The 26427-nt window shown below is 49.9% G+C and overlaps 3 protein-coding genes across 4 annotated transcripts in view; 2 read left to right on the forward strand and 1 right to left on the reverse strand.

Annotated features, from left to right (window-relative positions):
• The first annotated feature begins 1083 nt into the window (after window positions 1-1083).
• Window positions 1084-9617, forward strand: CREB3L3 (cAMP responsive element binding protein 3 like 3). The gene is made up of 10 exons (XM_020780858.3): window positions 1084-1241; window positions 2270-2397; window positions 3011-3287; window positions 3776-3894; window positions 4374-4496; window positions 5151-5257; window positions 6004-6072; window positions 6806-6890; window positions 7028-7124; window positions 7600-9617. The coding sequence occupies exons 2-10, from the start codon at window positions 2272-2274 to the stop codon at window positions 7920-7922; spliced, it is 1326 nt and encodes a 441-aa protein (XP_020636517.3). The 5' UTR covers window positions 1084-1241; window positions 2270-2271; the 3' UTR covers window positions 7923-9617.
• Window positions 9224-26427, reverse strand: part of SIRT6 (sirtuin 6) — a 28605-nt gene continuing 11401 nt past the window's right edge. Inside the window, exons 1-8 of one of the 2 annotated variants that reach the window (XM_020780868.3) lie at window positions 15117-15409; window positions 14454-14581; window positions 13723-13905; window positions 13219-13278; window positions 12996-13091; window positions 12289-12369; window positions 11693-11816; window positions 9224-10979 (exon numbers count right to left, since the gene is read on the reverse strand). In XM_020780868.3, the coding sequence (XP_020636527.3) occupies window positions 10668-10979; window positions 11693-11816; window positions 12289-12369; window positions 12996-13091; window positions 13219-13278; window positions 13723-13905; window positions 14454-14581; window positions 15117-15182 (1050 nt within the window). In that variant the 5' untranslated portion in view covers window positions 15183-15409 and the 3' untranslated portion in view covers window positions 9224-10667. Of the gene's footprint in view, window positions 10980-11692; window positions 11817-12288; window positions 12370-12995; window positions 13092-13218; window positions 13279-13722; window positions 13906-14453; window positions 14582-15116; window positions 15410-26427 lie in introns of those variants that run through there. The other variant, XM_020780869.3, reaches the window with a different exon arrangement.
• ABHD17A (abhydrolase domain containing 17A, depalmitoylase) lies at window positions 17705-25089 on the forward strand. Its single transcript, XM_020780872.3, has 5 exons — window positions 17705-17991; window positions 20539-21103; window positions 21899-22093; window positions 23392-23571; window positions 23943-25089. The coding sequence occupies exons 2-5, from the start codon at window positions 20799-20801 to the stop codon at window positions 24166-24168; spliced, it is 906 nt and encodes a 301-aa protein (XP_020636531.3). The 5' UTR covers window positions 17705-17991; window positions 20539-20798; the 3' UTR covers window positions 24169-25089.

The following is a 26427-nucleotide window of genomic DNA, read 5'->3' on the forward strand; positions in this document are numbered from 1 at the left end:
TCTTAGTCTAATTGAATCAGAAGAGGCCCTAAAGGTCATCTAATCCAACCGGGAAACATCCACCAAAAAAACAAACAAACAAACAAAAAAACACCCATGAGATATAGCCACTGAGTTCTGTTAACACACCTCCAGAGCCCACCAGTTTGCGAGGTAGGGAGTTCCACTGTCAAATTGCTCTTCCTTTCCAGGCGGTCTTCTTAATATTTCATCATAATACATTTCCACGCTGAACACCAAGGTGAAGCCTTCTCCGCTGCTCTTTATCAGATCCGTCCTCAAGTCTAGAGGTTTTCATACTCTTTTCTAGGAAGTCCTGGGATTTCTCAGAAACTTATCAGGAACACGTCCATGATAAGAACAAGTAACCCAAAAGAACATTCTTGTGTACCTGAAACAAGCCTGTTTTCCTGGGGTGCAGAAATATTATTCTGAGTGGTTTACGCGGTGACAAATCAACAGAATTAGAATAGAGCAAAACTCCATGAGGCTTAATTACAGTACAAAGTGTGCTAGAAAACACACATGTCCATCATGGTTGCTCCCCAAAACAGCCAGGTCTGCAAGAAGGGTTCAACCATGGCAAGCAGTTGTGTTGATCCACCAGTCACAATAAACGGGATAGAGCAGCTTTCTTCTCCACTGGGAGCAGGTCTTTTGTAGGGCTAATGGTTCCTAATGGCCCCTTCTAGGCCATCCTTTCCCCAAGAAAAACTCAGGCAAGAGGAAACAGCCCACAAAAAGCTTCCACCTGAGTGTTACCTGTGCAACATCCATCAACAATGTGGCTGTGATGCAAAATACTATAATGGCTTGTTGTTGTGGCTGCCGAAGAAGATCGAGAGGCCGCTGTTCTTGAAAAAGTGGGCTAAAGTTCATGGCGATGCAGTCCTGAAGCAGACTTTGCACCCCCCAGGCCCGGCACCCGTCTCAAATTAGAAAGAGGGTGGGTGAGGGACTCAAGTGATTTAGATAATGGTTACCCAACTGGTCCCGCACCTCTTTGTCTGCCTCCATGTTTCTCCCATTGGCGAGCGGGACGAGGGGAGGGGTTTCCTCGCACCTGACGTGATTTTTGCTCTGTTGGAATCTAAACCTTGCCACATAGCGGGACGGGGCTTCAGGCTGGCCAGAGGGAGTTACGAGGAGGCTCAAAGGGGGTAAATACAAGGAATTTTTGGAATAAAAGACATCGGGGCCAAACAGACCCAGAAGGGGCCAAAGCCACGGATCATATCAGGGTGAGTCCTTTTGGTGCGCAAGCCGATTCCTCAACTTGCGGTGTCTTCTTCTCTTGCTTAGCCACAAATAACTCGGAAACCAGCCCAAAGCAAACAGGGCAACAGTCATTCCGGAGGAAACGAAGTGGGGACGATGGGTGCTGAGTGGAACAGAAGGGGTCGGTTTGTTCATGTGACAGAAAGACAGAAGCCACCCAGTTCCTGACCAGCTTTATCCAGGTGGGAAAACCTGCCTGTGCTGGTGGGTGTCCCTGCTTTTGTTTCCTCCCTGGCCAACGCCAAGGGTGGCTCCAAAACCCACACTGGAGACGAGATTTCTACCTCGCGGTGTAGGCCTGCGATGGAAAATTGAGAAGCTGGTAGTCCAAGCCCTCCCCGAACTGGCCCGAGTCTGAGTAGAACAGATCCCTCTACGTTGTTGGTTCCAGTGGCGCAGAAGACCTGTATCGGGGAGCCGCTCCGCCAGTGGTGCAACCAAGCTGGGAATCAGGAGCAAAGTCCAGAGTCTGGCTGACCCAGGCTTTTTCCAGAGAACGGCAGGTGGTGAAGCTCCCAGGTCTTCACTACACCTTTGGGACCACTGACCCATTCTCAAAAAAACAAAACAAAATAAAATAAAAACTGAGAAAACCATTTCCACAACACGGCACAGGCCGGTTTCGGGACACAGGATGGGTTCTCAGAATCTAAACCAGGTGGCCACCGGTCTCCCCAGAGTGAAGCCTGGGCGATTGGTCCACTCGCGGCTATTTGTATTTAATGAGATCTTCGCCAAGGTTAGGCTCAAATATATACATGCAAAAAGAACAAAAGCCGGCTCCGTCATGGAAATTTGGTATCCCCTTCCTAGGAAAATAAATTATAAAAAGGCAGGGGAAGAAGATAGTAACAAAGGGGGTAAAGAAAGGAGCGCACAATCCATTTTTATAGTAATAAACAAGTGGTTGTTGAGTCTTAAATCCAACTAGAAGTCTCACTAATCTTTACAACCACCATTTTTGGTCCCTCCCCCTTTCTCTGTTCTCCAGCCATGATCTCTTCAGCCAGCCTTGATGGCATGGAGCTGCTGGACCTCCTGTTTGATCGGCAGGATGGGATCCTTCGTAATGTAGAGCTCGGGCCCTCGGGGTCCACGTGGATGGGGCAGGATGAAAGTGTGAGTAAACTTCTCAGTCTGTCTCCCGAACCTGGCAGAGGTGGGATGATGAAGAAGGGAAGGATGCAAAGGTGTTTAAAACAGGGGTGGGCAGAACTGAGACCTAATCCCTCCCCCCAAGCATCAACATGGCTTAGTTATTTCAGTTTGATTCAGTTTTGGGAGTGAGGAGAAAACTGATATTTCAGACAAACTGCTTTCAAGAAATCACTCCCAAGTTTTGCTGCAGCTTCCCGCATTTGGATGCTACAGAAACAAAGAGAAAAGTCCCCTTCTGTGCTTGTGCGGAAAAAAATCACAATGCAGAATACAGTATTATACGTTGCTTGTATTGTTGTAATAGCAAGAACCTGGGACTTAAACCAATTTGTCCTGGCAGTGCAACACAAACAGAACAAATCTTCTAGAATAAATCAGGAAAAAATTTCCAGTACTGTACCCACGTTAAGATTTGGTTCCCAGATCACAATCTGCTTCTACTTTTCCATAAAGCTGTATCCGAAGAAGTGGATTCCTGACCTTGTCGGATTAAACTGAGTCTTTTTTGCTTTGTTCTCTTGCTGAAAAAGCAGTTTAAACAACCGTCTGGATTTCTTTGGGTCAATTTTTACAGCATCTGATAAGTGGCCAAGAGAATGAACAGTTTATCAATTCTATCCTGGGGCTCCCGGAAGCTGCTTCTGACTCCCCGACCTGGTCTCCGGCCGGCAGCGACAGCGGGATCTCGGACGACCAGCTGGACAGTCCCCCCCACTATGTCCCCAGCAACAGCCCCCAGGCCTACTCTGAAGGGAGCTCTCAGAGCGAGCTGGCTTACCTGCCTCAAACTCCACAGCCCCTGAAACCGCCAGCGGGGGAACAGAGAGACACAGAAATCTCCATAGACTTCAGTGAGTCCTTTGTTTTCACTCTTCTGCAGGAGAATCAGAAAGTCTGGAAGTAACTATGTTTCTAACCTGTTACTTTTGGGAGGGTTAACAGCAGCGCCACAAAGTGACACATCTGAAGTAGCACAATATGGCTACTGTGAGTGAATCCCGTAACATCTGCTTGCTTGCAAATGTCATTTTCCAAAGCCTTTGAAGGAATCTTTGGACATTTTTCAAGCTTTATGACAGGATGGGTCACTTTTCGTGGCTCTGGGAAGGTGTGCTCTGCCTCCCAGGTTGTACAGAAGCCATTAAAAAAAAAACAACAACCACCAAAACATCCCAGAATTGGAAAGGTGGGTCTGGCAGTGACTAGAATGTGAGTTTGGATTTTTTTTGGGGGGGCATATTTTTCAGTGCTAAACCTGGAGGTGAGCAATTTGTGGATACAGTTGTAGTTTTGAATGCTTAATGCACAGGTCATATCCCCTCCTGGTCTTTCTTGACAGACATGTGGGACCCTGGATTTTACCCAGGGGGGAGACAAGAGCTGGCCACCTCTGTCCCAAACTCGCCTTCCTGCAGCCTGACCATCAAGGACCTGTTGCTGTCCAGCAGCTGTGATGTGGCAAGTATCCCAGATTTTTAAAAAGATAATAAAAATTCAGCCAGTGGAGCGGGTAAGGCCAAAGGTGTGCTTTTTGTTTTGTTCTCAGTGCCTAGCACTGGCTGGGACAGGAAAGGAAAGACTCATGGAAAAGAAGTCCTGAAAGTGTCTTGTTCTTGCTAGTTTTCATGTAAGACCTAAAACCTCAAAACTTACACCTGAGAAAGAACTATAAACTCAGCAACATTGTTCACTAGGATGCAAGGGTCTTGGAAGCAGGACCTCATAAATGTCATTTTGTGAGGTTTCTGTTAAACCATAACCCTAGAGTCTAGAGTAAAAAATGTGCCACTTAAGGCAGACCTTGCTGAGGCACTAGTGATATAGATCTGTACATTTCGGGGGGGGGGGGACAGTTCCATTCTTGTTGACTGTTTGGAGACCCTCCCTTAAAACTGTTTACTCAGTAGAGTAGCATCTCTTCTGTTTGTCACCCACAGGGAACTAACTCCCTGCTCAGGCAAAGCGCTGGGACATGTCAGGATCTGGTGCTGACGGAGGACGAGAAGAAACTGCTGGCCAAGGAAGGGGTGATGCTGCCCAGCCAGCTCCCGCTCACCAAGGTACAACGGGCCCACACCCACCCCACTTTGTGATATATATTTATGAGAAGTTTGACAAACCCTCCCTCTCAATGTGAAAAAAAGCACAATTTCTGGACCCTTCTAAGAGCAGCAAGAAACTATTTAGAAAACAGAAAGGATCACTTGGTAGATCTTTCATTTCAACTTATTGTGAGCCTTTTGAAGGAAGGGAGGCATCAGAGGGGAACTGAACCCCAAATCTCTGGCCAGAGCCCAAACCCAAGCTATTAGTGAACTACTCAGATGTAATTCACCATTAGCGGTGTGTCTCACAGAAGCAGGCAATTCTTTGTTCCCAAAAACACCCTCAGAGCAGGAGGCCACCTTAAACTGGTTTGCAGAAAAGACCTTCTGAAAGAATGGTGGCAAACCATCACACAAACCAGGTCTGCTTCCTTCTTTTGAGACCAGAAATTGTCCCCAAACTACCAGCTTACATTTATTACTCTATTTTGAAAGAGAAGAGTTTCCAGCTCTTCTCATAGTCTCTCTGACTCCTTTCCCTGCCCTTATCTTGGCTTCACTGGCCGCTGCACTTGGGACACATCCACCACCCGACCCGGGGACAACTTCAGACCCAATAACGACGCAAGCCGTGGTAACAGTGAATTAAACTACTTCTTCCTCCTGCAGTACGAAGAAAGGATGCTCAAGAAAATCCGCCGGAAGATCCGCAACAAGCAGTCGGCCCAAGAGAGCCGGAAAAAGAAGAAGGAGTACGTGGACGGGCTGGAACGACGGTAGGAGCGCTTCCCGGGCGGCTCCTGCCCCGGGATGGAGTCTTCAGCCGGGGGGGTCGGAGGGTCCTACGGCTTTCGGATTTCAGCTCTCATCTCAAGGGGGAAAGGCTGCCCCAGGGCTTCAGCTCTCAGGGGAACCTCCCCACCCCTCAGCCCGACGGCCGCTTCCCTCCTCTTCAAAGTTCCCGCTTCAGCCTTTCCCGGCCGCTGCGCTGCCTGTTTCTGGCCGCTCTTCTCCGCGACTCCCTCCGCCGCCGAAAGGTCCCCGCAGACTGGCTGAGCGGCGGCGGCACGCCGCGCCTTAAATGGCACTGTGCCGGACCGGAGGGAAAACGCCGCTCCTCGGCTCCGCTCCCTCCTGGCCGCCGCCGCGGCTCCGCCCACTGCTCCTCGCCCGGGAGCCAGGCTGACCAATAGGAAGTGAGCTTGGTTTCCCTTAAGCCCAGAAAGGGGAAGAAACGAGGAGGTTGGGAAGGAAGGGGATGGATAGAAGAGGAAAGAAGAGGATGGACGGATGGAAGGAAGATGATGGATAAAAGGAAGGAAATAGGATCACAGAGCGCAAACTCTGGCAAACTGAAGGCCATGGCTTCCTTTACCGAGTCCATCTATCTCGCATCCAAGCCCTCCTCTTTTCCTACTATTCACCAGCTAGGAAAAGTTTGAAAAGCTCGGGGTGCTTTCAGGGCCCAGGGTGTCCTTCCCCTCGCCTGGGTGCCCTCCATCGGCTTTTTACTGTGTTGCAGGATGTCCGCGTGCACAGCTCAGAACCAGGAGCTGCAGAGAAAGGTCGTCCACTTGGAGAAGCAGAACCTGTAAGTCCTGTGCTGCACATGGGCTTTTTCTGGTGTGTGTGACCCCCCCTTTGGTTGTGGGCAGGACAAAAAGATATACTGTAGTGTGCATACGAACAGAATGCAGTGAGTTATTTTCCCTTGACTCGCCACATTTGCGCTTTAAAACAGAAAATCCCTATTTATTGCTTCAGGAAGTCCTTTCCACAATAGTGCAGGAGGAAAGAGACCTAAATTTACTTTACAGACCCCCACATTCTCATTTTCCCCCTCCCCTTCTGAAAAAGACTGATGGCAAATCGTTAGCCCCCAAGCTGTTTCAATCCTAGGTAAAGGTAAAGGTTCCCCTTGACAATTTTTGTCCAGTCGTGCTCGACTCTAGGGGGCGGTGCTCATCACCGTTTCCAAGCCAAAGAGCCAGTGTTTTGTCCGAGGACAATCTTTCCGTGGTCACATGGCCAGTGTGACTTAGACACGGAAAGCTGTTACCTTCCCACCGAGGTGGTCCCTATTTATCTACTGTACTTGCATTAGCATGCTTTCAAACCGCTAGGTTGGTGGGAGCTGGGACAAGCGACGGGCACTCACTCCGTCACATGGATTCGATCTTACGACTGCTGGTCTTCTGACCCTGCAGCACAGGCTTCTGCGGTTTAGCCCGCAGCGCCACCACGTTTCAACCCTAACCCACCCCAAATGCGACCCACCCCGCATCACCCTCACCCTAGACGTTGTGGGTTTCCCCTGCCTCCAGGTCCCTGCTACAGCAGCTGAAGAAGCTCCAGGCTCTCGTGATGCAGTCTGGCACAAAAACCGCTCAGACAAGTGCCTGTGTTGCGGTATGTTTGGGGTTTTTTGGGGGGTGTCTTTAGGGGTAAAAAGAAGCCACCCTTCTCCCTTTTCAAGGGAGGAGAGAGGTGCAGGATGGGCTTCTTACGTCCAACTTTCACTCCCTCTGTGGCCCCCCCTCTACCAGGTGTTGCTCCTGTCCTTCGCCTTGATTGTTTTCCCATCCATCAGCCCTTTTGCCCGCAAAAAAGCCAAGATGGAAGACGCCTTCGTCCCCGTCAGAGGTAAGCCATGGAGCCTCCCGAAGGTTTAACCCGAGTCTCAGGCACTTGCTGGTGGGCGCTCTTTCTTTCCCAAAGGCTGGGAAGAGCGATCCCAGACCATCGAGGGAACAAGGTTTTTGTGGCTAAGAGCAAATTCAGACAAACCAAACTCGGAACGACGAGCCGTCTGGGCACGCGCAACTGGAGCGTCCATAAACTTTCAAAAGTGCTCTGCAGAGATCGGAACCCGTCATGGGAAAGATAGCAAAGCTGGTGGTTCTGGTATCAGGGGGGGGGGAAAGAAACCCTTCATTCTGGGTTTTCATCTGAAGCTTAAAGCCATTGTTCACCTGTTTTGAAGGTAGGATCCAGGACTTTCGGGAGGGGGGCACATCCGTACAGCTAAGATTCAAGCCCTCTTTAAATTCAAAACCGAGTTCAGCCAGTACATCCATCCCCTGCCGTTGACGCTGTCCTTCCTCTGCGTGGGCCTCAGTTTTTTCCAGGTCTCTTCACGACGACGCCTCCTCTAGGGTCGCCTTTTCCATGGCTGAAGAACTGTGGTCCGAATACGCTCAAGAAACCCACGTCAGCAGTGGCCAGAATGAAGTTCCAGCCAAGCTGGTCAGAAACCAGCCATTCTCGAGGATCCGCAAAACCGATGAGGCCATCGTGAACAATGGCACAGAGGCCTCCCCAGAGGGGCCCCGGGCTCACTTGGAGGGACTCGAACCCGGGCCCAGCTTGGCCACCCTGGCATGGACAGAGGAGCCCGGCCAGGCAGGCAAGGTGGCTTTGGAGCCGGCCGAGGAGCTGTGAATGGCTTTTCTCCCTGTTGTCATTAAGGAGAAATATGGATTTATTTCCTGGGAGGTGGGAGAACGTGCTACTCTGAAGAGTAAAGCAGCTTCTCTTCTAGTCCTCTCACTGGTCCAGCTGAAAAAAACACTACACATTTTTGTTCTGGACTCTTTATCCTCCTTCCTTTTTAAAAACCACAGGGTTTTCTCCCACATAAAGCCCATAATGGCAAAGAGGGGTAGATCAGCTGGAACAGGCCAGACCCATCTCTCTCTCTCACTTTCTCAGCCACTGGAAATCTTATTTTGCCGTCTCGGGACAGTCACATGATCGCAAACTAAATTCCTTTCAAAAAATGTAACTTTCTGGGCTTGGAGATGGGCAATCCACAAAGAGGGTGGCATGAAATGGGGTTTTCCCTGGTCTTCTGTACTAACCGATCTTCTGGAACCAGGCATGAGTGAATAAACATAATGCACGTGGCTTTTTATGTGGGCAAAAGATGGTATTTGATGTAAAAAAAGTGCCATAAAAGCGTGGCTACAGAGTAGAAGCAGCCTGTTTCTAGAGAATTTAGGTATGGTCCACTTTTTTAAAAAAAACATCAACCATGTTTTTTAAAAAAGTGTTCCTGACTGTTGTAACTTCTTCCAACGCATGTATAAATGTACTATTCAAGTTAACATTAAATATTAAAAGCACAAAGGAGCGTGTTTCATCTGCTTCTTTGCCACCACGTACCCAGTTCCGTCGTTCAAGCTGGTATGCTCGGATTTAAAAGCACTTTAATGGACTGAAAGAGGATTTCTAATGCAAGCGTTTAAAAGCAATCCCAAAGGCAGAATCGAACCTCTGGGGAGAGTCTGTTCTAAAATCCAGCCGTGCACGCCCACACTTTGCTTTAACAAAACCCTTGGCCCTCCTCAACCCCCCCCCCCCCCGGGAAGAGCTGATGGCCACCCTGCAGAGTTGGCCGAAGCAGGAAAATCTGATTCTCGGGCCAGCAAAGAGTTGATACAAAACTTCACAAGTCAGATCTGCAGAAGCCAATTCTGAATTTTTGAGGGCTCTCCCCACCACCACCACAAGTGTAATATATATGAATCTTGTTTTTACAGGCTGCAGAAGGGTTTCCCTTCAAATAGTGTGTCTGCGTTGGCATCTCCAGCCTTCGCCCCCTGTTCCCGACAACAGATGGGTTCTGACCACCGCAGCCAGGCCCTGCATGGCTTCTGAAACCCATGGCTAGGTTGCCCTGACCCCTTCCCACAGAAGGTGGCCTTCTGAGTATGTAAAGATGTTATTCTGGGACCAGAAAGGAGAAATCAAGCAGCCATATTTAATATTTTTCTTTATGTGTGTGTGTGTGTTTAAAAACAAACATGCATAAAAGGGCATTACTAAAAGAATCAGATAACACATATGTACATATGTACAATGCTAAATTAATCTTTGCACGCGGGAGGCGGGCAGAGACAGTGTGGAGTGCCGGGTGTCCTGAGTGTCTTTTCTTGTCATTAAATCACAAGTTTCTAGACCTTAAGGCTGCAAAGAAGGGGCGTTGGTGTGCAGGTGATATTGTGGGCGAGGGAAGAGTCAGAAAGACTTGGGTCATTTTGGGGGGCTGGGCAACGCTGAAAGTGATGAAAATATACAGTACGGCCTCCTCCCCCATGTCTATAGGGGATTGGTTCCAAGGCTCCCCTTCCCATGGATGCTGAAAACTGCAGATAATAGCAAGCACTATACATAACATGGTAAAAGAAAATAAACCCAGAAAAATGTATTTTCATCATGTATTACCAGAACTGACCACTAGAAAGAGCCGGAGACCATGCTAGGCATTCTTCACCAACAATACCACCTAGCATGGGCTCTGGCTCCCTCTACTGGCCAGTTCTGGTAAATACACATTTCTAGTTTTATTCTTTTAATATTTTAACCTTTTCAAGACCGTAGATAAGTGAAACCACAGATAAGGGACTCCTGCTGTACTATATGTATATAATACATTTTCCAAGGCCCTAATGGCTTGAAGTGTGAGGAGTGGCTTAGTTTTATTAAAAAAGGAATCCTTCTTGTGGTGCATCAAGCCACCATTTCTCCCTACATCCAGATGTCCCAGGAAGCTCGGGGGCATTTAAAAAAGAAAGATTGGGTGGCCCTGAGTATACAGTCTGTGAAAGAGGATGGAAAGAAAGTAGGAAAAGAGCAGGCACCCCTGAGTGTGGTAGGAGCTAACTCAGCTAATTCTGAAAAACAGGAAACCATGATTTACCTCCGTATGCAAGCTGGGCAAGAAGCTGGCCAAGGAACCCCTCAAAACCCCTCTTCTTGTTTTTATTTTTCTGCTTGCATAGGGCAGCCAAAATGGGGTGTGTGTCATGAGGCGCATTCCCACAGGCGGAAGCCTCTCCAAGCACTTCTCATCTCCTGAAGTCCTCTACAAGTCTGGGTTTTAACGTAAAATTGGTGTGTGTGTGTGTGTGTGTTGGGCTCTCCACATGCCATCCCCCAAACACTCAAAATGAAAATAAGAGGTGGATGTTTGGGTGCTGGGAATGCTGTTGGAGTATAATGAGCAAAGATGAGATCAAATCTCCTGGGAGGGGGGCAAACCCCCCAATATCAAACAAAGGTGTGGGGGGGCAAGGAGGGAACGAACGTCTTTGTAAAAAGTCCTACGCAAACGGCAGAGGAAAAGGAGCGGCCGAGTCCTACCTCGGTCTCATGAATGAATGAGGGCACGGAGACAAGGATGGATCAGGTCAGTGGCGATTCCCGCTTTAGCCGTTTGGCGATTCCGGAGTTTGTGTCCGAATGGCTGGATCCATGCTTCGGAGACCTCCCGAGATCTGTGCTCCCCCCTGTGCCGTTACAGTGCGGGATGGGCTCCTCCTTGCTCGGGAGCTGAAAGTTCGTGCCGGGTTTTGCCAAAGGCTTGAGGTCGAGGGGCTCGGCCTTCTCCACAACCACAGGCTTTGCCCACTCAGGGATCTCCACCCCAAGGTGCTTCATGAGCTTTGCCATGATGTCGTCGACATAACCATGGATGCGCAGATCTGCGTGCTTGTCCTGAAAGAAGGTGAGCAACTTTATGTGGCGGCTGTTTTTCCTCTCTGCCCTCCTTGCTCTTTTCTCCTTTTGTGCTGAATCTGGGCAGAGCGCAATCCTACCATCAGAAATGGTTCCCCCCCCAAAAAAACCCACACCAAAATTGCTTTATTTAAGACACTCAGAACCTTTTTCTTTCATTCTTTCTTTTTTTGGCTGAAGGGAGAAGTTAAATGTTTTGGGATGTGTGTGAAACAGCCCCACCAGAGACTGAAATTTTGTTCAGAGGGAGGCTGAGCAAAGATCCTAGGAGACACGAACACAACACAATAAAACACGTACTAAGGATGGTGGTATTTGGCGTCTAGAAGGGGGACAGATCTTGGGATACTGGTTTGGTTTTCATAACGTCCTGGGTGGTTTTGACTTTGTAGGGGGGAAATAAACCCGTACATGATTGAAAACCAGGGATCCTGGCCTTAATTTAATACTAATCAGAGAGGACCCCTTGAATTGACTGTGAAGCAGTAAGTAGCTTAAATTCCTTTGCTTCCGTGGGGTCTACTCCACACACACAGATTTAGATTGGCACAGGGTGTAACACACTCAGATGCCTATATTTGTAAGACTGACTCTACGTGGTTTCTGCAACCAGGTGTAACTGGTTTGTGTGTGTGTTAAAATGATGTACGAGTGTGAAGACCGAGGCAAGGCAGGGCCCGGAAGAAACTCACGTGTTTCGTGGGCTGCAAATTCACTATCACAAGCTTTCCCCCTTTCTTCTTCGTCAGCAAAGGAAGATCTCCACTGGGCTTGATCTGAAGGGAGGTTCCCAACGTGACAGAAAGGTCTGCTTTCCTGAGGAGGAGGAAAACATTTTATTTCTGGACATTACCAATGATGAGATTGTGCTTCCAAAATGGGCAACCCCCCCAAAAAAAACCAAAAACCCACCTCAATCATAGATAAATGAGCATTTAGGTTGAAAACCAACTGCAAAGCAGACTATTTTAAATGTTTAATATATTTCATAATGTATTCTAAAATTTGACTGTATATCTGAAGTGTATTTTGAAGTTTATGTTTTATGAAATCTGATTATTCTTTTCTTTTGCATTGTAAACCACTCAGAGGGGTTAATATGATTTACACAAGCGTTGGCTTTCTGTTCACCGAGTGATCCTAGAGTTTTCCAGTTGTTGAATTCAGGTCTTGCTGTTTTAAAATTTGGTCATGGGTACTGTTATGCCCATCAGTGTCAAAATAATCAAATAAATCCATTTTGCGTCAGAAAAAGAAAAGGTTTTGGGGAACCACGGATGGCGCTCACCTGCTGGCTTCACTTGCCAGGCTGAGATCCCGATCTGGCAGAGAATCTTCCCAGTCTAAGATGGTGTCCATGAGCTTTCCCCTTCAAAAGGAGAAGGAGGGTGGTGGTAAGATAAAAGGGACAGTCAATGGCCAGCAAAACTCCAAAACGACCTTCCAGATAAACAGGAGAATTTGCTTAATGTTTTTGTAGGATTACTTCTGGTTGGGCTTTTTCGCCACCGTTTGGAGTCTGGTTTTGAGCTGCCCCTAGGAGCCGGTTTTGGAGGAATGGAGGAGAGAGGGCAATCATTTAAATAATAATAGGAAAAGGGAAAGGTTCCCCTTGACATTTAGTCTAGTCGTGTCCAACTCTAGGGCACGATGCTCATCCCCATCTCCAAGCCATAGAGCCAGCATTTGTCCAAAGACCGTTTCCATGGTCACGTGGCCAGCGCGACTAGACATGGAACGTCATGACCTTCCCACCAAGGTGGTACCTATTTATCTACTCGCATTTTACACGCTTTCGAACGGCTAGGTTGGCAGGAGCTGAGACAAATGACGGAAGCTCCCTCTGTCGCGGGGATTCGATCTCATGATAGCTGGTCTTCTGACCTTGCAGCACAAAAGCTTCTGTCGTTTAACGCACAGCGCCACCATGTCCCGATAATAATAATAAGCACACAAAATAAGCTGAGGAGTTCTCAGCTGACTCAGCGGACACACCTGCAGGAGCGCAGCCCTCGGCGTTTGGAAGCGTCACACAGCCGCCCTGTCGGCTTCAACCCCATTGTGCCTACGACAGTGTCCCTCACATACTGCCTACAACATAAACACAGAGCAAAGGACACCCTGTGAGGTTGAGGGCCCTCCGAGAAGCATTGATGGAAGAAGGCACCCTTGGAGCAGGGATCAGGGGCAGCAGAAAAAGAAGGCAGGGGGCACATACTTGCCACATTTCATGCATTCCTCCACAAACATGTTCCCGTGCAACTCCGCCAGCTTGTCTCTGCCGAGGGACGAAACGGGAAGGGGGAGAAATGATTTCTTGGACAACTGAGAATACATCTGTCATGTATAATAAGAACACAAAACAATAGGATCCTCTTGGCCACGTGGGATTGCTACCAAGTCCCCCATGGATGCTGAAAATTGCAGATAGTAGTGAACCCCATAGCATAGTCTCTCCCTTCCTCTATCGGCCAGTTCTGGTAACTACATAGTGGAAATATGTATTCCTTAGGTTGGTTTTTTTTTTAATATTAAGTGAAACCGCCAATATTGATCCCGCAGGTCCTGAGGGTCCTACTGTAATAATAAGGGGGTGGGAGAAAAAAAAGGCACATCCCTAATTGGAAGAAAAGAGGAACACAGACCTAACCCATAACAGCACCCTTTGTTAATAGCTGGACTGTTTTTCTTCAGACCTGTGAAAAGGCAGAAGGTCTCTTACCTGGGGAAGCCGGATCGCACATGGAGACCGTCCACGTTCTGACTGACCAGGAACTGCAGGATGCCTGCTCTCTGCAGCCCCAGAAGGGCCATGTGGGTTTTGGACGGCCGAGCATTCTCAAAAGTGGTGTCAAACTTGGGCGCCAAGCCCCGTTCTTCCATGGTCCAGACACCGTTTGGGCCTCTGCGAGGAGAGAGAGAAACAGATTTTAAATCCAATTTTTCATCCAATACATGAGCTGCTAAACAGCTGCTCTCCTAGAGTCTTATATCTCATATTTTTCGGAACATGGGTATGAAGGTATCTGGCAGCGGAGCCAGGGGTTGGGAATTTGAATCCTAGCTTTACCTCCTTGTCAGGGATTGTACTGCATGATCCAGAGGGTCCCAGCTCTGCTGTTTTAAGACTATTATTATTATTATATTATTTAATCAGAGTTTAAGTAAGACGTGCATTTATTGGCTTAAGACAGTGCTTGGGGAAGTCAGGGTTTTTCTCACAGCAGCTCCCCGAATGGAAAGGCTAGCCGATGGACTTGGGGAAACTTTGCCCCTCCCACCCAAAAATCCCCCTTTCTGAATCTGTGCTGGAAATACGGCTGGGGGCGGGGGGCGGGGAGGGCTGGATGAAGGCCTGGCCCGGTCCACGGATCAAGCCACTTTGGTGCCATTTTTGAGGAGGATCTGGTCAGTGGACTGACTTTGGAGCGGCACCAGATTTCCTTTGCTCACCTGAAGTCCGGGATCCCCGACGCCGTACTGATGCCAGCCCCCGTGTGAAACACGATGTTGGCCGCTTCTCGGATCATGTCCGCAAGCCGGCGGGTTTTCTCCTCCAGCTCCTCAGGAGGGTCCAAGAACTGAATTAAAAGAGCAGGATGGGAAGGAGAGAGACAGAAGGATCCTATTCTCTTTTGATGCACTTCCTCCCTTCCCTTGACTCACCCCACTTTCTGGGCCTCCCCCTCCCCCTGCTAAGGGGTAGCCACGAACTACAAAGCCCCCCAGCCATCTCCCAGCTAGGCACCGATGGGAGATGAAGGGCCCACCGGCAATCTTTTTGGGGGGGATGAGGGAGGGGAAAAGCATATTTTTGGGGAAATGGTGGTTAAAAACAAATGCACAGAGAGCTCCTGGAAAGAGGGAAGGGGGGGGCTTTCTCCCACGAAAGCGCAGGACTGCAACTTAATTGATCAGCTTTATTAAAGCAATAATAATAACAACAACAATAAGAGCAACGACTCTCTGGCTTCCCCTCCGCTCACATATTTAGGGATAAGCAAGGCGCGGATTTTGGCCAGGTTTTCTACCCACCCCCACCCCCCACTTATGGGGGGGACTGGTATCCACGGCAACGCTGGCAACGGGAAGGCGGGGCCTTCGCCCCTCCCTCACCTCAGGAAGGCCGCATTTCCCTTTGTCCGAGTAAGGGGACAGCCCGGCCGCATAATTCACCGACATCCCCTCTTGTTCTTCTTCGCCTTTTATTTATTTCATTGATTTGTCAATAAAGTCTTCCCCCCCTTGACTTCCTAGTTCTAACTTCCGGTTTAGGGCCGGAAGGAAGGGGAGTAGACGGAGCCGCGCACTTGGCGCAAGCGGAATGCTTCCCCCCCCTTTTCCCCTTCCGCGTCGGGCGCCTTCTTGGTTCCTGGCACGAAGCCCTTTTGTCCAATGGGGACGCCATCTTGGTTCCTGGCCTTATGGCGTCTTTATTTTAATAGTGCTCCTGGACTGCAATTCCCAGAAGCCTTCACCGGGGAACCACCGTTTTACTAGTAGAGGCGCCATATTTGTTTTTGGTCAGGTTTCCCTACCTTTAAAGGGGACGGAGGCAGCTCGAGCCATCTTTGTTTTTGGCTCGCGGAGACTTCATTTTAAACGCAGCGGCGCCATATTTGTTTCTGGTCATATTCCCCCCTGCTTTTCAAGGGGGCTAATGTAGGCTGCACCATCTTTGTTTCTGGTTCTAATCTAAGCCTTTCCCCTCTGCTACTGAGAAATTGGGGCCGCCATTTTTGTTTGGGGCTAAGAGAGTTCCTTGTTTACAAACTAAATTTAATTTCTATTTGGGGCATTCCCCCCCTTTTAATGAATAAAATCTGGGAGGGGGGAACGGCTTGGTGCTTTCATGCTTTAGATCGGATAAAATAAGGATGTTGGATCACAACACTAACAGACTGCTCAGACTCAAAAGACCTGGGTTCAAAATCCTATTTATGGCCAGTTTGTGATTTCAACCTCCAAAGCCAAAATACCTTTCTCCAGCCTCTTGGGTTGGGAAAAGGCGGAGGACAATAGTTAAAGCAGGAATACGTAAAGATGTGCAGATTTATGATTTGTTTTGGAACAACACCAACCAGAATCCCCCAGGGAGCTGCTGCCAAGGGAATCCTGGGAGATGTAGTCCCAAGGCATGTTCCTACAGACCTGTAAGTGAGCTGATGGCTGGGTTATGGGAGAGATAGAGACACCTCTTCTCGTGAAACTGACCAGGACCAAGGAAGGCCTAGCCAGCTTTAAGGATGTTCCTCCTCTCATCTATCCCTTTGGCGTTTGTGCCTGCACGTGCCATGGAAAATACTGAAAAATAAAAATGCTAAAAGACCAAACAGGCCTCGGGGAGGATCAGTGCAACGGGTATTTCTCCCGCCAGACAGACACAGAAAGGTGTCCTTTTCCACCAGAGGCCATGGCTGGGAAAAGGTGGAGATGCAGAATCAGCCGGGCAGTCCGGGAGCAGAGTGAGCACCAGACATGGGTTTCGGAGACCTTGGGTTCAAAGCCCACTCATTCAGGTCACTTGAAACCCTTATTCAATGGTGGTGTGAATCGGGACTGACTTAGTGGTACAGAACGACAAGGGTAAATAAACTGAGAGGAACAGACAGACGGATAGATAGATAGATAGATAGATAGATAGATAGATAGATAGATAGATAGATAGATAGATAGATAGATAGATAGACAGACAGACAGACAGACAGACAGACAGACAGACAGACAGATAGATAGAATCAATCAATCAATCAATCAGTCTGTCTGTCTGTCTGTCTGTCTGTCAAATAAAACATTACGCTGGCTTGGGCATGTCGTGAGAATGGCTGATGGTCGGATTCCAAAAGATCTCCTGTATGGAGAATTAGTGCAGGGAAATCGCCCCAGAGGGAAACCACAGCTTCGATACAAGGACATCTGCAAGCGGAATCTGAAGGCCTTAGGAATGGATCTCAACAGATGGGAAATCTTGACATCTGAGCATTTATCCTGGAGGCAGGCGGTGCATCATGGCCTCTCCCAATTTGAAGAGACCCTTGTCCAGCAGGCCGAGGCAAAGAGGCAGTTACGAAAGCAGCAAAACCAGGGAGCTGGACAGGGGACAGATTGGATTTGTCTTCAGTGTGGAAGGGATTGTCACTCTCGAATTGGCCTTCTCAGCCACACTAGACGCTGTTCCATGTCCTCGATACAGAGCAGGATACCATAGTCTTTCGAGACTGAAGGATGGCATCAATGTTCTTACCCCACCTTTCTCCTTCCAAAGGACCAGACAAGTGGAGGAGAGCCAAGGTTGTCCAGCTGGAGAAGTGCCAGGCACGGACTGGGGAGCACTGGGTTCAAATCTCTACTTGGCCAGAGAAACCGATGGGGGGGGTAATCAAATACCCCCCCCCCTTTTGGGAACCTCTGATCCACCTCCCATTCCTCCCAGGGTGGCCTTTAAGGGGGAGGAAGCTACGGCCACGTTCTTCTAACAGGAGCTGCCCGCCGCCCGCCCGCCCTGGAGGTAATCATCAGCCGGCCCGACTTCCGCGACCCCGAGGAGCCCCGACGCGTCTCAGCCTCTTCTTTCCTCCCGGGTATGTGGGGGGGGGGAGGCGAAACCGGCGCCTCCCTCCTCCTCCTCGTCCAGCTGTTTTTCCCTCGTCACTTCCACGCCGGTTGTCGCTGCGGTCACATCCGCCTCCTCGAGAGGAGGAGGTGGAGAGGGAAGGGAAGGGAAGGGAGGGAGGGAGGGAAGGGAGGAAGAGACGCTAGTGGAAGCCCGGCGCGTAATGCGGAGCGCAGGAGCGCGACTCCTTCGGCGCGCCTTGGCACGGGCCGGGAGGCGGCGGATCGTGGCCGGAGAGGGGCTGGGAGGCTGAGCAGGACCCCCAGGCCGAGGACTGGAGGCGAGAGAACCGGCGGTGGGGAGGGGGAGAAATAAAACCCAGACGGAAAAAATTGGAGAGCCGGAGAGACGCGCGCCCTGCCTCGCCAAAGCGTCTTGGTGAGACCCTTTTTTGGGGTGGGGTGGGGTGACCGTCTTTCTGGGGTGGGCAGTAGGGTCGAAGCTGGGGATGGGGGCAGGAAAGGGGGGCGACTGTGACATAGAAGTGCTTCCCTCGCTCGGCCGCCCCTCTCCTTTTCGGGGTGGTTTATGGGGCCTCTCCCCGCTTGGCGCTGCGCTCTTGCGCGCTTGGGGCGCCCTGGCTCTTTTGCTTCCTTCTGGATCGAGCCTACGGAGGGGTTCTTGGGGGGGTGAGGAAAGGGGGAGACTGTGTGATTTGTGTCTCGGCAAGCCTCCCACTACTGCAGAGGAGGGAAAAGATGGGGGGGGGGAGATCGTTCTTTTCTGGGGGTCGCTCGTCTTTTGACCGGGGCTGTGCCGGGTCGCGTCTGGGTGACTCTTTTGGACACCTTGTCCAAGTCTTTTCAACTCCCCCCTCCTTGAAAAACATGGCGGGGGAGGGTAGAGGGTGGGGGGTTGGCGCAGGGCGCCCTTGTTCCGCCTGCCAGCCGTCCCGACGAGGAGCCCAGTCTGGCCTCCCTGCGAACACCCCGATTCCCACCAGAGCTCCCCAACCTTAGAAGCACCTGAGCAAGGAAAGGGTTCCCTTCCCTTTTTAGGGGTTCCTCCGATCTGCATACAGGTGTCTTATCTGTCTGCGCTCCCCCACTTTGATTCCAGCCTTCCCATTTTCTGGGAGGAAAACTTAAAATACTAGTTAGGCCTGGGGTCATGCATTTACCTGTCTATTCTTCCTAGGGTTTGCTCTGTGTGGGAGTTTGGCTTATTGTCTGCTTCCGAGGTTTGAATTTCTTCAGTTTTGTCCCCTCTCTTTAGGCATTATTTATTTATTTATCTATATTTATTTCTCTGATGACATCCCTTCCCCTGAGCTCAAGGTAGCCTAAGCAGCTCCATCTTCTTTTCTCCCCCTTTGTCTTCCAAACAACCCTTTGAGGTAGGCCAGGCTGAGCGAGTGGGGCTGACGGCCCCCGCTTCTCGAAGGTCAGCCCATACACTGATTTGAACCCGGGTCTCCCCGAGTCCTAATCTGGCACCCTAAATCTCATTCGCCATTCTGGCTCACTGAGTTTCCAGGCTGTGCCTTTTGGTACAGCTGGGCCCAGATCCAGTAGATCCGAACCCGAATCGACCCCCCTGAATCGTTGGTCCTCAATGACAAAACAGAGTGATGTCATGTTGGCCGGGGGTGTGTTTTATTCATCCTAGTTTGCCATTTAGCTCCTTCCCTCATTGGTTTCAGTCTTTAAAGAGCTGTGATGTCACTGGGGATTATTTATGACCCTCGGGATGAGCTCATCGTGTCATTTTTATTATTATTTTTTTGGGGGGGAATCTGCTCCAATCAGAAAGCTGCCCCTTCTTCAACTGGTGGGGCTTTCCTTCTAGCTGCAAATGTTCTGTGTTGGGGAAGGGAAATAAATAAAACAGACAGCCAACCACCACCTTTTGAAGAATAATTCCTCTTAACAAGCATCCGTCTGCCGCTGATCCATCTGCAGTCCATGCCTAGAGAGGTCATGGATGGATGGGCTTTCAGACAAGACTGGAATCATAATCCCACACCCTGGGAAATTGGCCTGATGGGTTATAATAATCTTAGAACGGCACAGCTGGAAGGGGACCCTCTGGGACCATCCAGTGTAACCCCGGTCAAGGAGGCCCCGTGGGGGATTCACACTCCCAACCTCTGGCTCTGCAGTCGGAGACCGTAAACCCTGAGCTGTCCAGGGTTTATATCCTGTGTATGTGTGTGTGGAGGATGAGGGCGAAGGGGTGTTATCCATCACATTGTGTGTCCCATGGGCGACAAACGGTCTCAGACCCCCATGAGATTGTAACATGGTTTGGGAGGGGATGCTTGACAAAGATTTGAAGGCTCTGGATTAGGGAAAGGTGGTGTCATGGTTAGTGGGAGATCTCTTATTCTGGCCGGGTGTGCTTTTTATTCATCCTAGTTTGCCATTTAGCTCCTTCCCTCATTGGTTTCAGTCTGTAAAGAGCTGTGATGTCACTGGGGATTATTTATGACCCTCAGGATGAGCTCATTGTGTCATTTTTATTATTATTATTTGGGGGAATCTGCTCTGATCAGAAAGCTGCCCCTTCTTCAACTGGTGGGGCTTTCCTTCTAGCTGCAAAGGTTCTGTGTTGGGAAAGGTTCTGTGTTATTGTGAAATTCTCTAGCAGATCTGGGGCTCATTGTTCCCTCCTCCCCTGATCATCTATGCAGGGTTGGTTGGAAGACCGGAAAAAAGCGAGAGCAGAACCTCAGACACTGCTTTGGCTCAAAGCGGGATATTAATATAAATTCTAATAAAAATGGGAACCATGCAGACCTATCAAAAGGACCCATTTTTCACGCCTCCTTTAAGTACTGTTGATTTCAGTGGGTCTCCACTCGGCAGGACATGGCAGATGCACCTCCATGAATCCCAATGTTCCTGACATAGGGCTGCCCAAAATGATTTAGGATTGAATCCTCCCCCCCCCCCATTTTCCTTCCTTCTTTCCTTCTGCTCTTAGGGCTCCGCGTAGGATGAGGCCAGATCCGAGCAGAGACCCTGGGATTCTCGACCCCCTAGGCCGGAATGAGGGAAACCCGGATGGCAAATTCCAGCTGGGGATGTCATAAAGACTTCCTCCATCTTATGGGAGGCTGACATGTTTTCTTAAAACGGGTTGGATTTCCTCACTTGGGGATTTCCTTTCTGGCATCCTTGGTGAGTTCCCCCACCCCGCCGATACACGACTCCTCTCCGGTTTCGTACACCCCCTCGGCTGCAATGAACGGGCTCTCCGTCAGTGAACTCTGCTGCCTTTTCTGCTGCCCACCCTGCCCCGGCCGCATTGCCGCCAAGCTGGCCTTCCTCCCGCCCGAGCCAACGTATACCATGGTCCCTGAACCGGATCCCGCTGGGAACGCCTCTCCCCGAAGTGGGACCATGACCCGCTGGCAGCTCCACCTAATGGACCGGGCCGATTTCCAGTACACGCAACGGGAACTGGACACCATTGATGTGTTTGTGACCAAAAGCGGCCGAGGGAACCGGGTCAGCTGCATGTACGTCCGGTGCGTGCCAGGAGCCAGGTGAGCAGCCGGGGGGGGGAAGATGGGTCGGGCCCCAGAGGGCGAGAATGGGGTTGAGGTGTAAACGTGGGGTTTGGAAGGGAATTGAAATTCTCTGCCGTGGCTCAACAAACGGCGCTGGTAGTATGTTCAGAGTGCCTCGCTAAACTACAAGTCCCATGAGGCTGCTAGGTGGACCCACCGCGGTCCGATAGTGGTATCTTTTGATTAAGCCAGGGAGGGAAACTTGGATGTCAACATAAAAAATAAAATAAAAATACAAAGGATCGGCCACCATATTCTGTCGCCCAACCATGCTGGCCAGGGATTATGGGAACTGTAGTCCACAGAGCTCCAAGGATTTACCATAGGCTTAGGGAGATGCTGCAGACACTCTGCCCCCCCCACACAAAAAAAACAGAAAGGCGGGATAACGGGATGCTAAGAGCTGCTGCGTACAAAGGAAGCAGGAAATTCCAGTCACGCAACTGGCTGGGCCATCCATCAGCCCCAGGAAATGGCTGGGAAGCTAAACATCCCTCTCCTCAAATTACTGCTCGCGTTGCCAGGTCCCTCCACCCCACACCGATGGGCCGTCCTGGGGGGGGGTTGGTCAAAGTTTGGCAGGGCTCCCTTTTTTGGGAGACAGGACTCTGCCCTTAAGAGAGGGCTTGCAAAGTTCAGAACAAAACCTAGAACAGACGTGGCTCCTGCCCCCATTCACATCCTCCCACTTCCGCTTCTGTGGCTGTGGCATGTTACCTCCGCTTTCCAGCGGTTGCTTTCTCTGAACCTCTCCCCCTGCCTCTCTTCCAGGTTCACCGTACTTTTCTCACATGGGAATGCTGTTGATCTGGGCCAGATGTGCAGCTTCTACATCAGCCTGGGCACCCGGATCAACTGCAACATATTCTCCTATGACTACTCGGGCTACGGCGTCAGCACTGGGAAGCCGTCGGAGAAGAACCTCTACGCGGATGTTGACGCGGCTTGGCAGGCCTTGAGAACTCGGTGAGCCCAGAGGGTCCCCAGGGGTGCGAAACTGACGGAGTGTGGCTTTTCTTAAGAGGAACAATGTAATGCGCACACGTACAAAATATAAAACTGGCTCTGTGAATTTCGCTATGTTTTCTCGGTTTGACTGCATGACCTGGAATTATTAGCTATGGCCTACTGTAAAAAACATGAGAAGTTCCACCACATTTAGGATTTCTTTTAGGTGAGAAAGAAACAGAGAAATATTGAAGGGAATGAATAAAGACGAAGAAAATTACAGACCGCCGAAAAACGGAGGCCTTTGGTTGTATAATGAGAAAGCCAGTGTCTCCTATGGGGGAGAAAGGGTCAGAAAAGGCCTCGGGGGCGCTGAATTCAAATCTCTAGTCAGCTGGCTCATGGGGAGGAGAGGGGTGTCTGGTTATGAGAAACCTCACATACTGTAGGACCTCTGTATCCATGGGGGGTTAGTTCCAAGCCCCCATGCCCTGTGGGTGCAGAAAACAGCAAACACTATACATAGCATGGTAAAAGCAAAAAAAAAAAAAAAGCTAGAAATATGTATTTTCTCCATGTATTACCACCACTTGCCACTAGAGAGAGCCAGAGACTTGTTCAACAACAAGAGCACATTATCTGGCTCCTTCTAGAGGCCAGTTCTCATAAATACAGTGGTGCCTCGCATAGCAATCACTCCGTATAGCAATGGAATCACTTTGCGATGGACTTTTTGCCATCGCAAGAGCAATCGCTTTGCGATGGCCCCTATGGGGAAATTTCACTTTGCAATGATCACAGGGAAGCTATCATCACAAAGCCCCCATTTTTGGCCAGCTGATCAGCGGTTCCAAAATGGCAGCCGGGTAAACAAAATGGCCACCCGCTGTTTTGCCTCGCTTTACAGGCACCTAAAATGCCCGCCGCAATGGAGGATTTTCGCATAAGGTTAGTTTTTAATCCCATAGGAATGCATTAAACACGTTTTAATGCATTTCTATGGGCTTTTTAAAACTGCTTAGCGATGAAATCGCTTAGCAGCGATTTTTGCTGCACCGATTAACATCGCTAAGCGAGGCACCACTGTACATTGTAAAAACACTGTAATTTTTTTTCAGACTGCGGATATGTGAACCTGTGGATACAGAGGTCCCACTGTACTCCAGAAACCCCATTAGTAGAAGCAAATCAGTGATGCGCAATGACAACATAATGGAAAGGGCTAGTTTGTTACAGCTGATCATGCGCTTGCAATAATGGTTCAATTTATAATTATTCCCCCCTTCTTCTCCTCTCACATCCCTTCTGCCCCTCAGATATGGGATCAGTCCAGAGAATATTATCTTGTATGGGCAGAGTATTGGCACGGTGCCCACGGTAGACCTCGCCTCCCGTTACGAGTGTGCGGCCGTCATTTTGCACTCGCCCCTCACTTCCGGCATGCGCGTGGCTTTCCCAGATACCAAGAAGACTTACTGCTTTGATGCGTTCCCGAAGTGAGTCCTGGCATGGGGAGGGAAGCTCGGCTCGGGAGGGGGCTCTGCTCAGGAGAGGCTGCACTGCATTTGGAGCTCAGGAATCTGTACAGGAGGAGTCCTGTATCCACGGGGGATTGGTTCCAAGGCCCCTGCAGATGCTGAAAAACGTGGAGAACAGTGAACGCTATTGTAGTAGCAGGTATGATATGTAGCACAGTCTTTGGCTCCTTCTAGTGGCCAGTTCTGGTAACATCAGATCCTGGATATGCGAATCAGTGGATACCGATGCTGCGGATAAGAGCATACTAGGGTATTCATTCAGGGACTCAAACGGCTCTGACAAGCAGCGCTGTTATGATTGCTTCCTGACTTCCTTTTCTGTCCCACAGCATTGACAAAGTTGCACGGATCACCTCCCCGGTCCTTTTCATCCACGGCACGGAAGATGAGGTGATTGACTTCTCCCACGGCTTGGCTCTTTATGAACGCTGCCCGAAGGCCGTGGAGCCGCTCTGGGTGGAGGGCGCTGGCCACAACGACATCGAACTCTACAGCCAGTACCTGGAGCGCTTGCGGAAGTTCATCTCGCAAGACCTGGCTGGGCAACACAACTGAGCCACCCCCCATGTCTGCCCCCCAGGCCCCCCGCTGCTCGTTCCCCCCTTCTTTCCAGTGACAGACCCGGGCTCTCAATCGGGAAAGGGCAAAGCGGGTTTCCAGGGAAGACAAGAAGGGAAGAAGGCTCAGGGGGGCTTTCAAAGGGAAGGCGCCTTCAAAGCTGTAAAACGCCGTAACCCTCTGGAGTGGCCGCCGGGCCCTTCCAGGTAGGTCTTTTTCCATCGTTCCCAGCCAGGCCTCATCTCAGCGGCTGCCATTTTCGACTGATGATGCTTGTCCCGCGATGACGTGCCCAGGGATGGCCTTGGGATGTCCGCTGGGTGAAACTCTGGAAGATTTTTGAGCATCGTTGCAGGGTTTTTTTTATTTTTAAGGAGTCTTTCTTGGGCTGCGGCACCTCTCATCCTCCGTCTCTCATGGTCCTGTGTCCGGATCCCATTCCAGGAATGTCCCACATATCCCTTAAAAAGCAATAAGCCATGGGCTGGGTGGGGTGAGCCAGATGGGCACTACAGCGAATAAAGCAACGGGTACCTTTGCACGGTCATGTGAGGGTTGTGTCTTCATTGCCCAGCCCGGAGCACCCAAAAGGCATCCATGCCTGTTGAATTAGGGAACCTTTTCCCTGGAGAACGCGCGACAGAACAAGAATAGTGGAATGTAATATGGCCAAGCGAGTACGCCACCGACAACGGGGATTCTCGCCTGCTCCGTCCATCAGCCCCTGGATTCTCCTATTTTAATTTCCTCCTTTTCTGTCCAGATGTTGCCGACTGTTGGGTTTTCAACATAATTCATTTCTGGTTAGGCAGATGAGTTTTTGAGGTGGGAGACTGGAGGAAATCGAGGGGAAGGTCTCTCCATGCGCCCATTCATTTTTCAAAGAAAAAAAGGAATAAAAGTTTGAAAAATCCAGAATTTTGTCTGCTGAGGATTGTTTGGGAACCTTTTAGGGCTGCCGGGTGTGGAGAGGGTGGCTGGGTGGGAGGCTAGAACTTCCAGTGGATTTTCCTAACAGAGAGACACATTATTTGAAAGCACATCTTCCATGGAGTTACAGTGCTTTCTGATCTCCGCAGTGATTCTAATCCATCAAGGTTTAGCAGAATGGCTTCGGCTTAGCACGTCTTGTAATTTTCAGACCCCCACGGAGAATTCCAGCGGCCTTCCTTAAATGAAGCCACGTTAGAGCCTAATAGACAGAACCAGGCTTTTTTGCAGAAAATCGGCTTGGGACAAGATTTCTGTGCCAACCTATTGTATATTTTTGGAGCTTTTGGGAGAGATGTTACCCCAGGGGCAAAATGGAAAAAGAAAAAGTGATCTGTTAAGATCGTTGATCTCCCTGGCTGGGTTTGGCCTTCGAAAATGATGAACCGCTGAAATTCAGAGGCATAAAATGCCAGCCTTTTAGGTCTCGATCTTTCCGAATGTTGTACCAGAATATTCGTTCAGGGCGGGGCCGCAGAGTTGCTGTTTTCTTTCAGTTTTGATGGAAGGAAAAACAATTCACATAGGAGGGGGGAAATATCCCCAGTGATTTTGGAGTGGGAAGGGGAGAGCATTCAAGAGTCCATGGCTTTCAACTGAAGGCCATTATCTTATATTCTTTAAAGGCACCCCCTCCCGTCTGGGATGAAGCCACTTTGGATCCAAACGCCAGCCTTAACTGAATCTTCTCCCCCTATTGTGCCTCCGCCTGGCACCCAGTCCTCTGGGTTGTCCCCGGCGGCCTCCGATTAAGGAAAAGCGGCTGGAACAGCCCGAAGCGACCTTAATCCCATGAGAGAAAGCAGTGTGTTTCTGCCAGAGAAATATATATTTTTATCCTCTTAAGACTTCCTGTTGGGAAGGGAGAGCTGGCCGGAGGGGTGCGTGTGGCGGGGTTGGAGCCCACAGGAAACTGGGGTGGGTCGGGGAGCCCTGGCATGTTTGGGGAGAGTGGGGACCCATGCACGAGGTTTATGGCGACAGAGGACACCGTGAAATGCCTTCCAGGAAGCAAAAAAGATCCACAGCAATGCACAGAACAGCTGGCGATTAATTTACACTCTGCACGGCCTGGAGAAAGAGAGGCAGATGCTTTGCCATCCCATAGTACTAAATAAGAGAGTGAAGTACAGCCGGCAAAAAGTTAAGTCATCCGTTTTAAGCTGGTGTGATAGAGTGCTTAGTCAACTCTGCTGTTTTTGTCAAAACAATGAGGACAGGATTCTTTACTTTTGTTTTTTAACTTAGTTTTTTTTTTTTTTTGGC

This window comes from Pogona vitticeps, chromosome 7 (genome assembly GCF_051106095.1).
Source record: "Pogona vitticeps strain Pit_001003342236 chromosome 7, PviZW2.1, whole genome shotgun sequence".
NCBI classification, from domain to species: domain Eukaryota; kingdom Metazoa; phylum Chordata; class Lepidosauria; order Squamata; family Agamidae; genus Pogona; species Pogona vitticeps.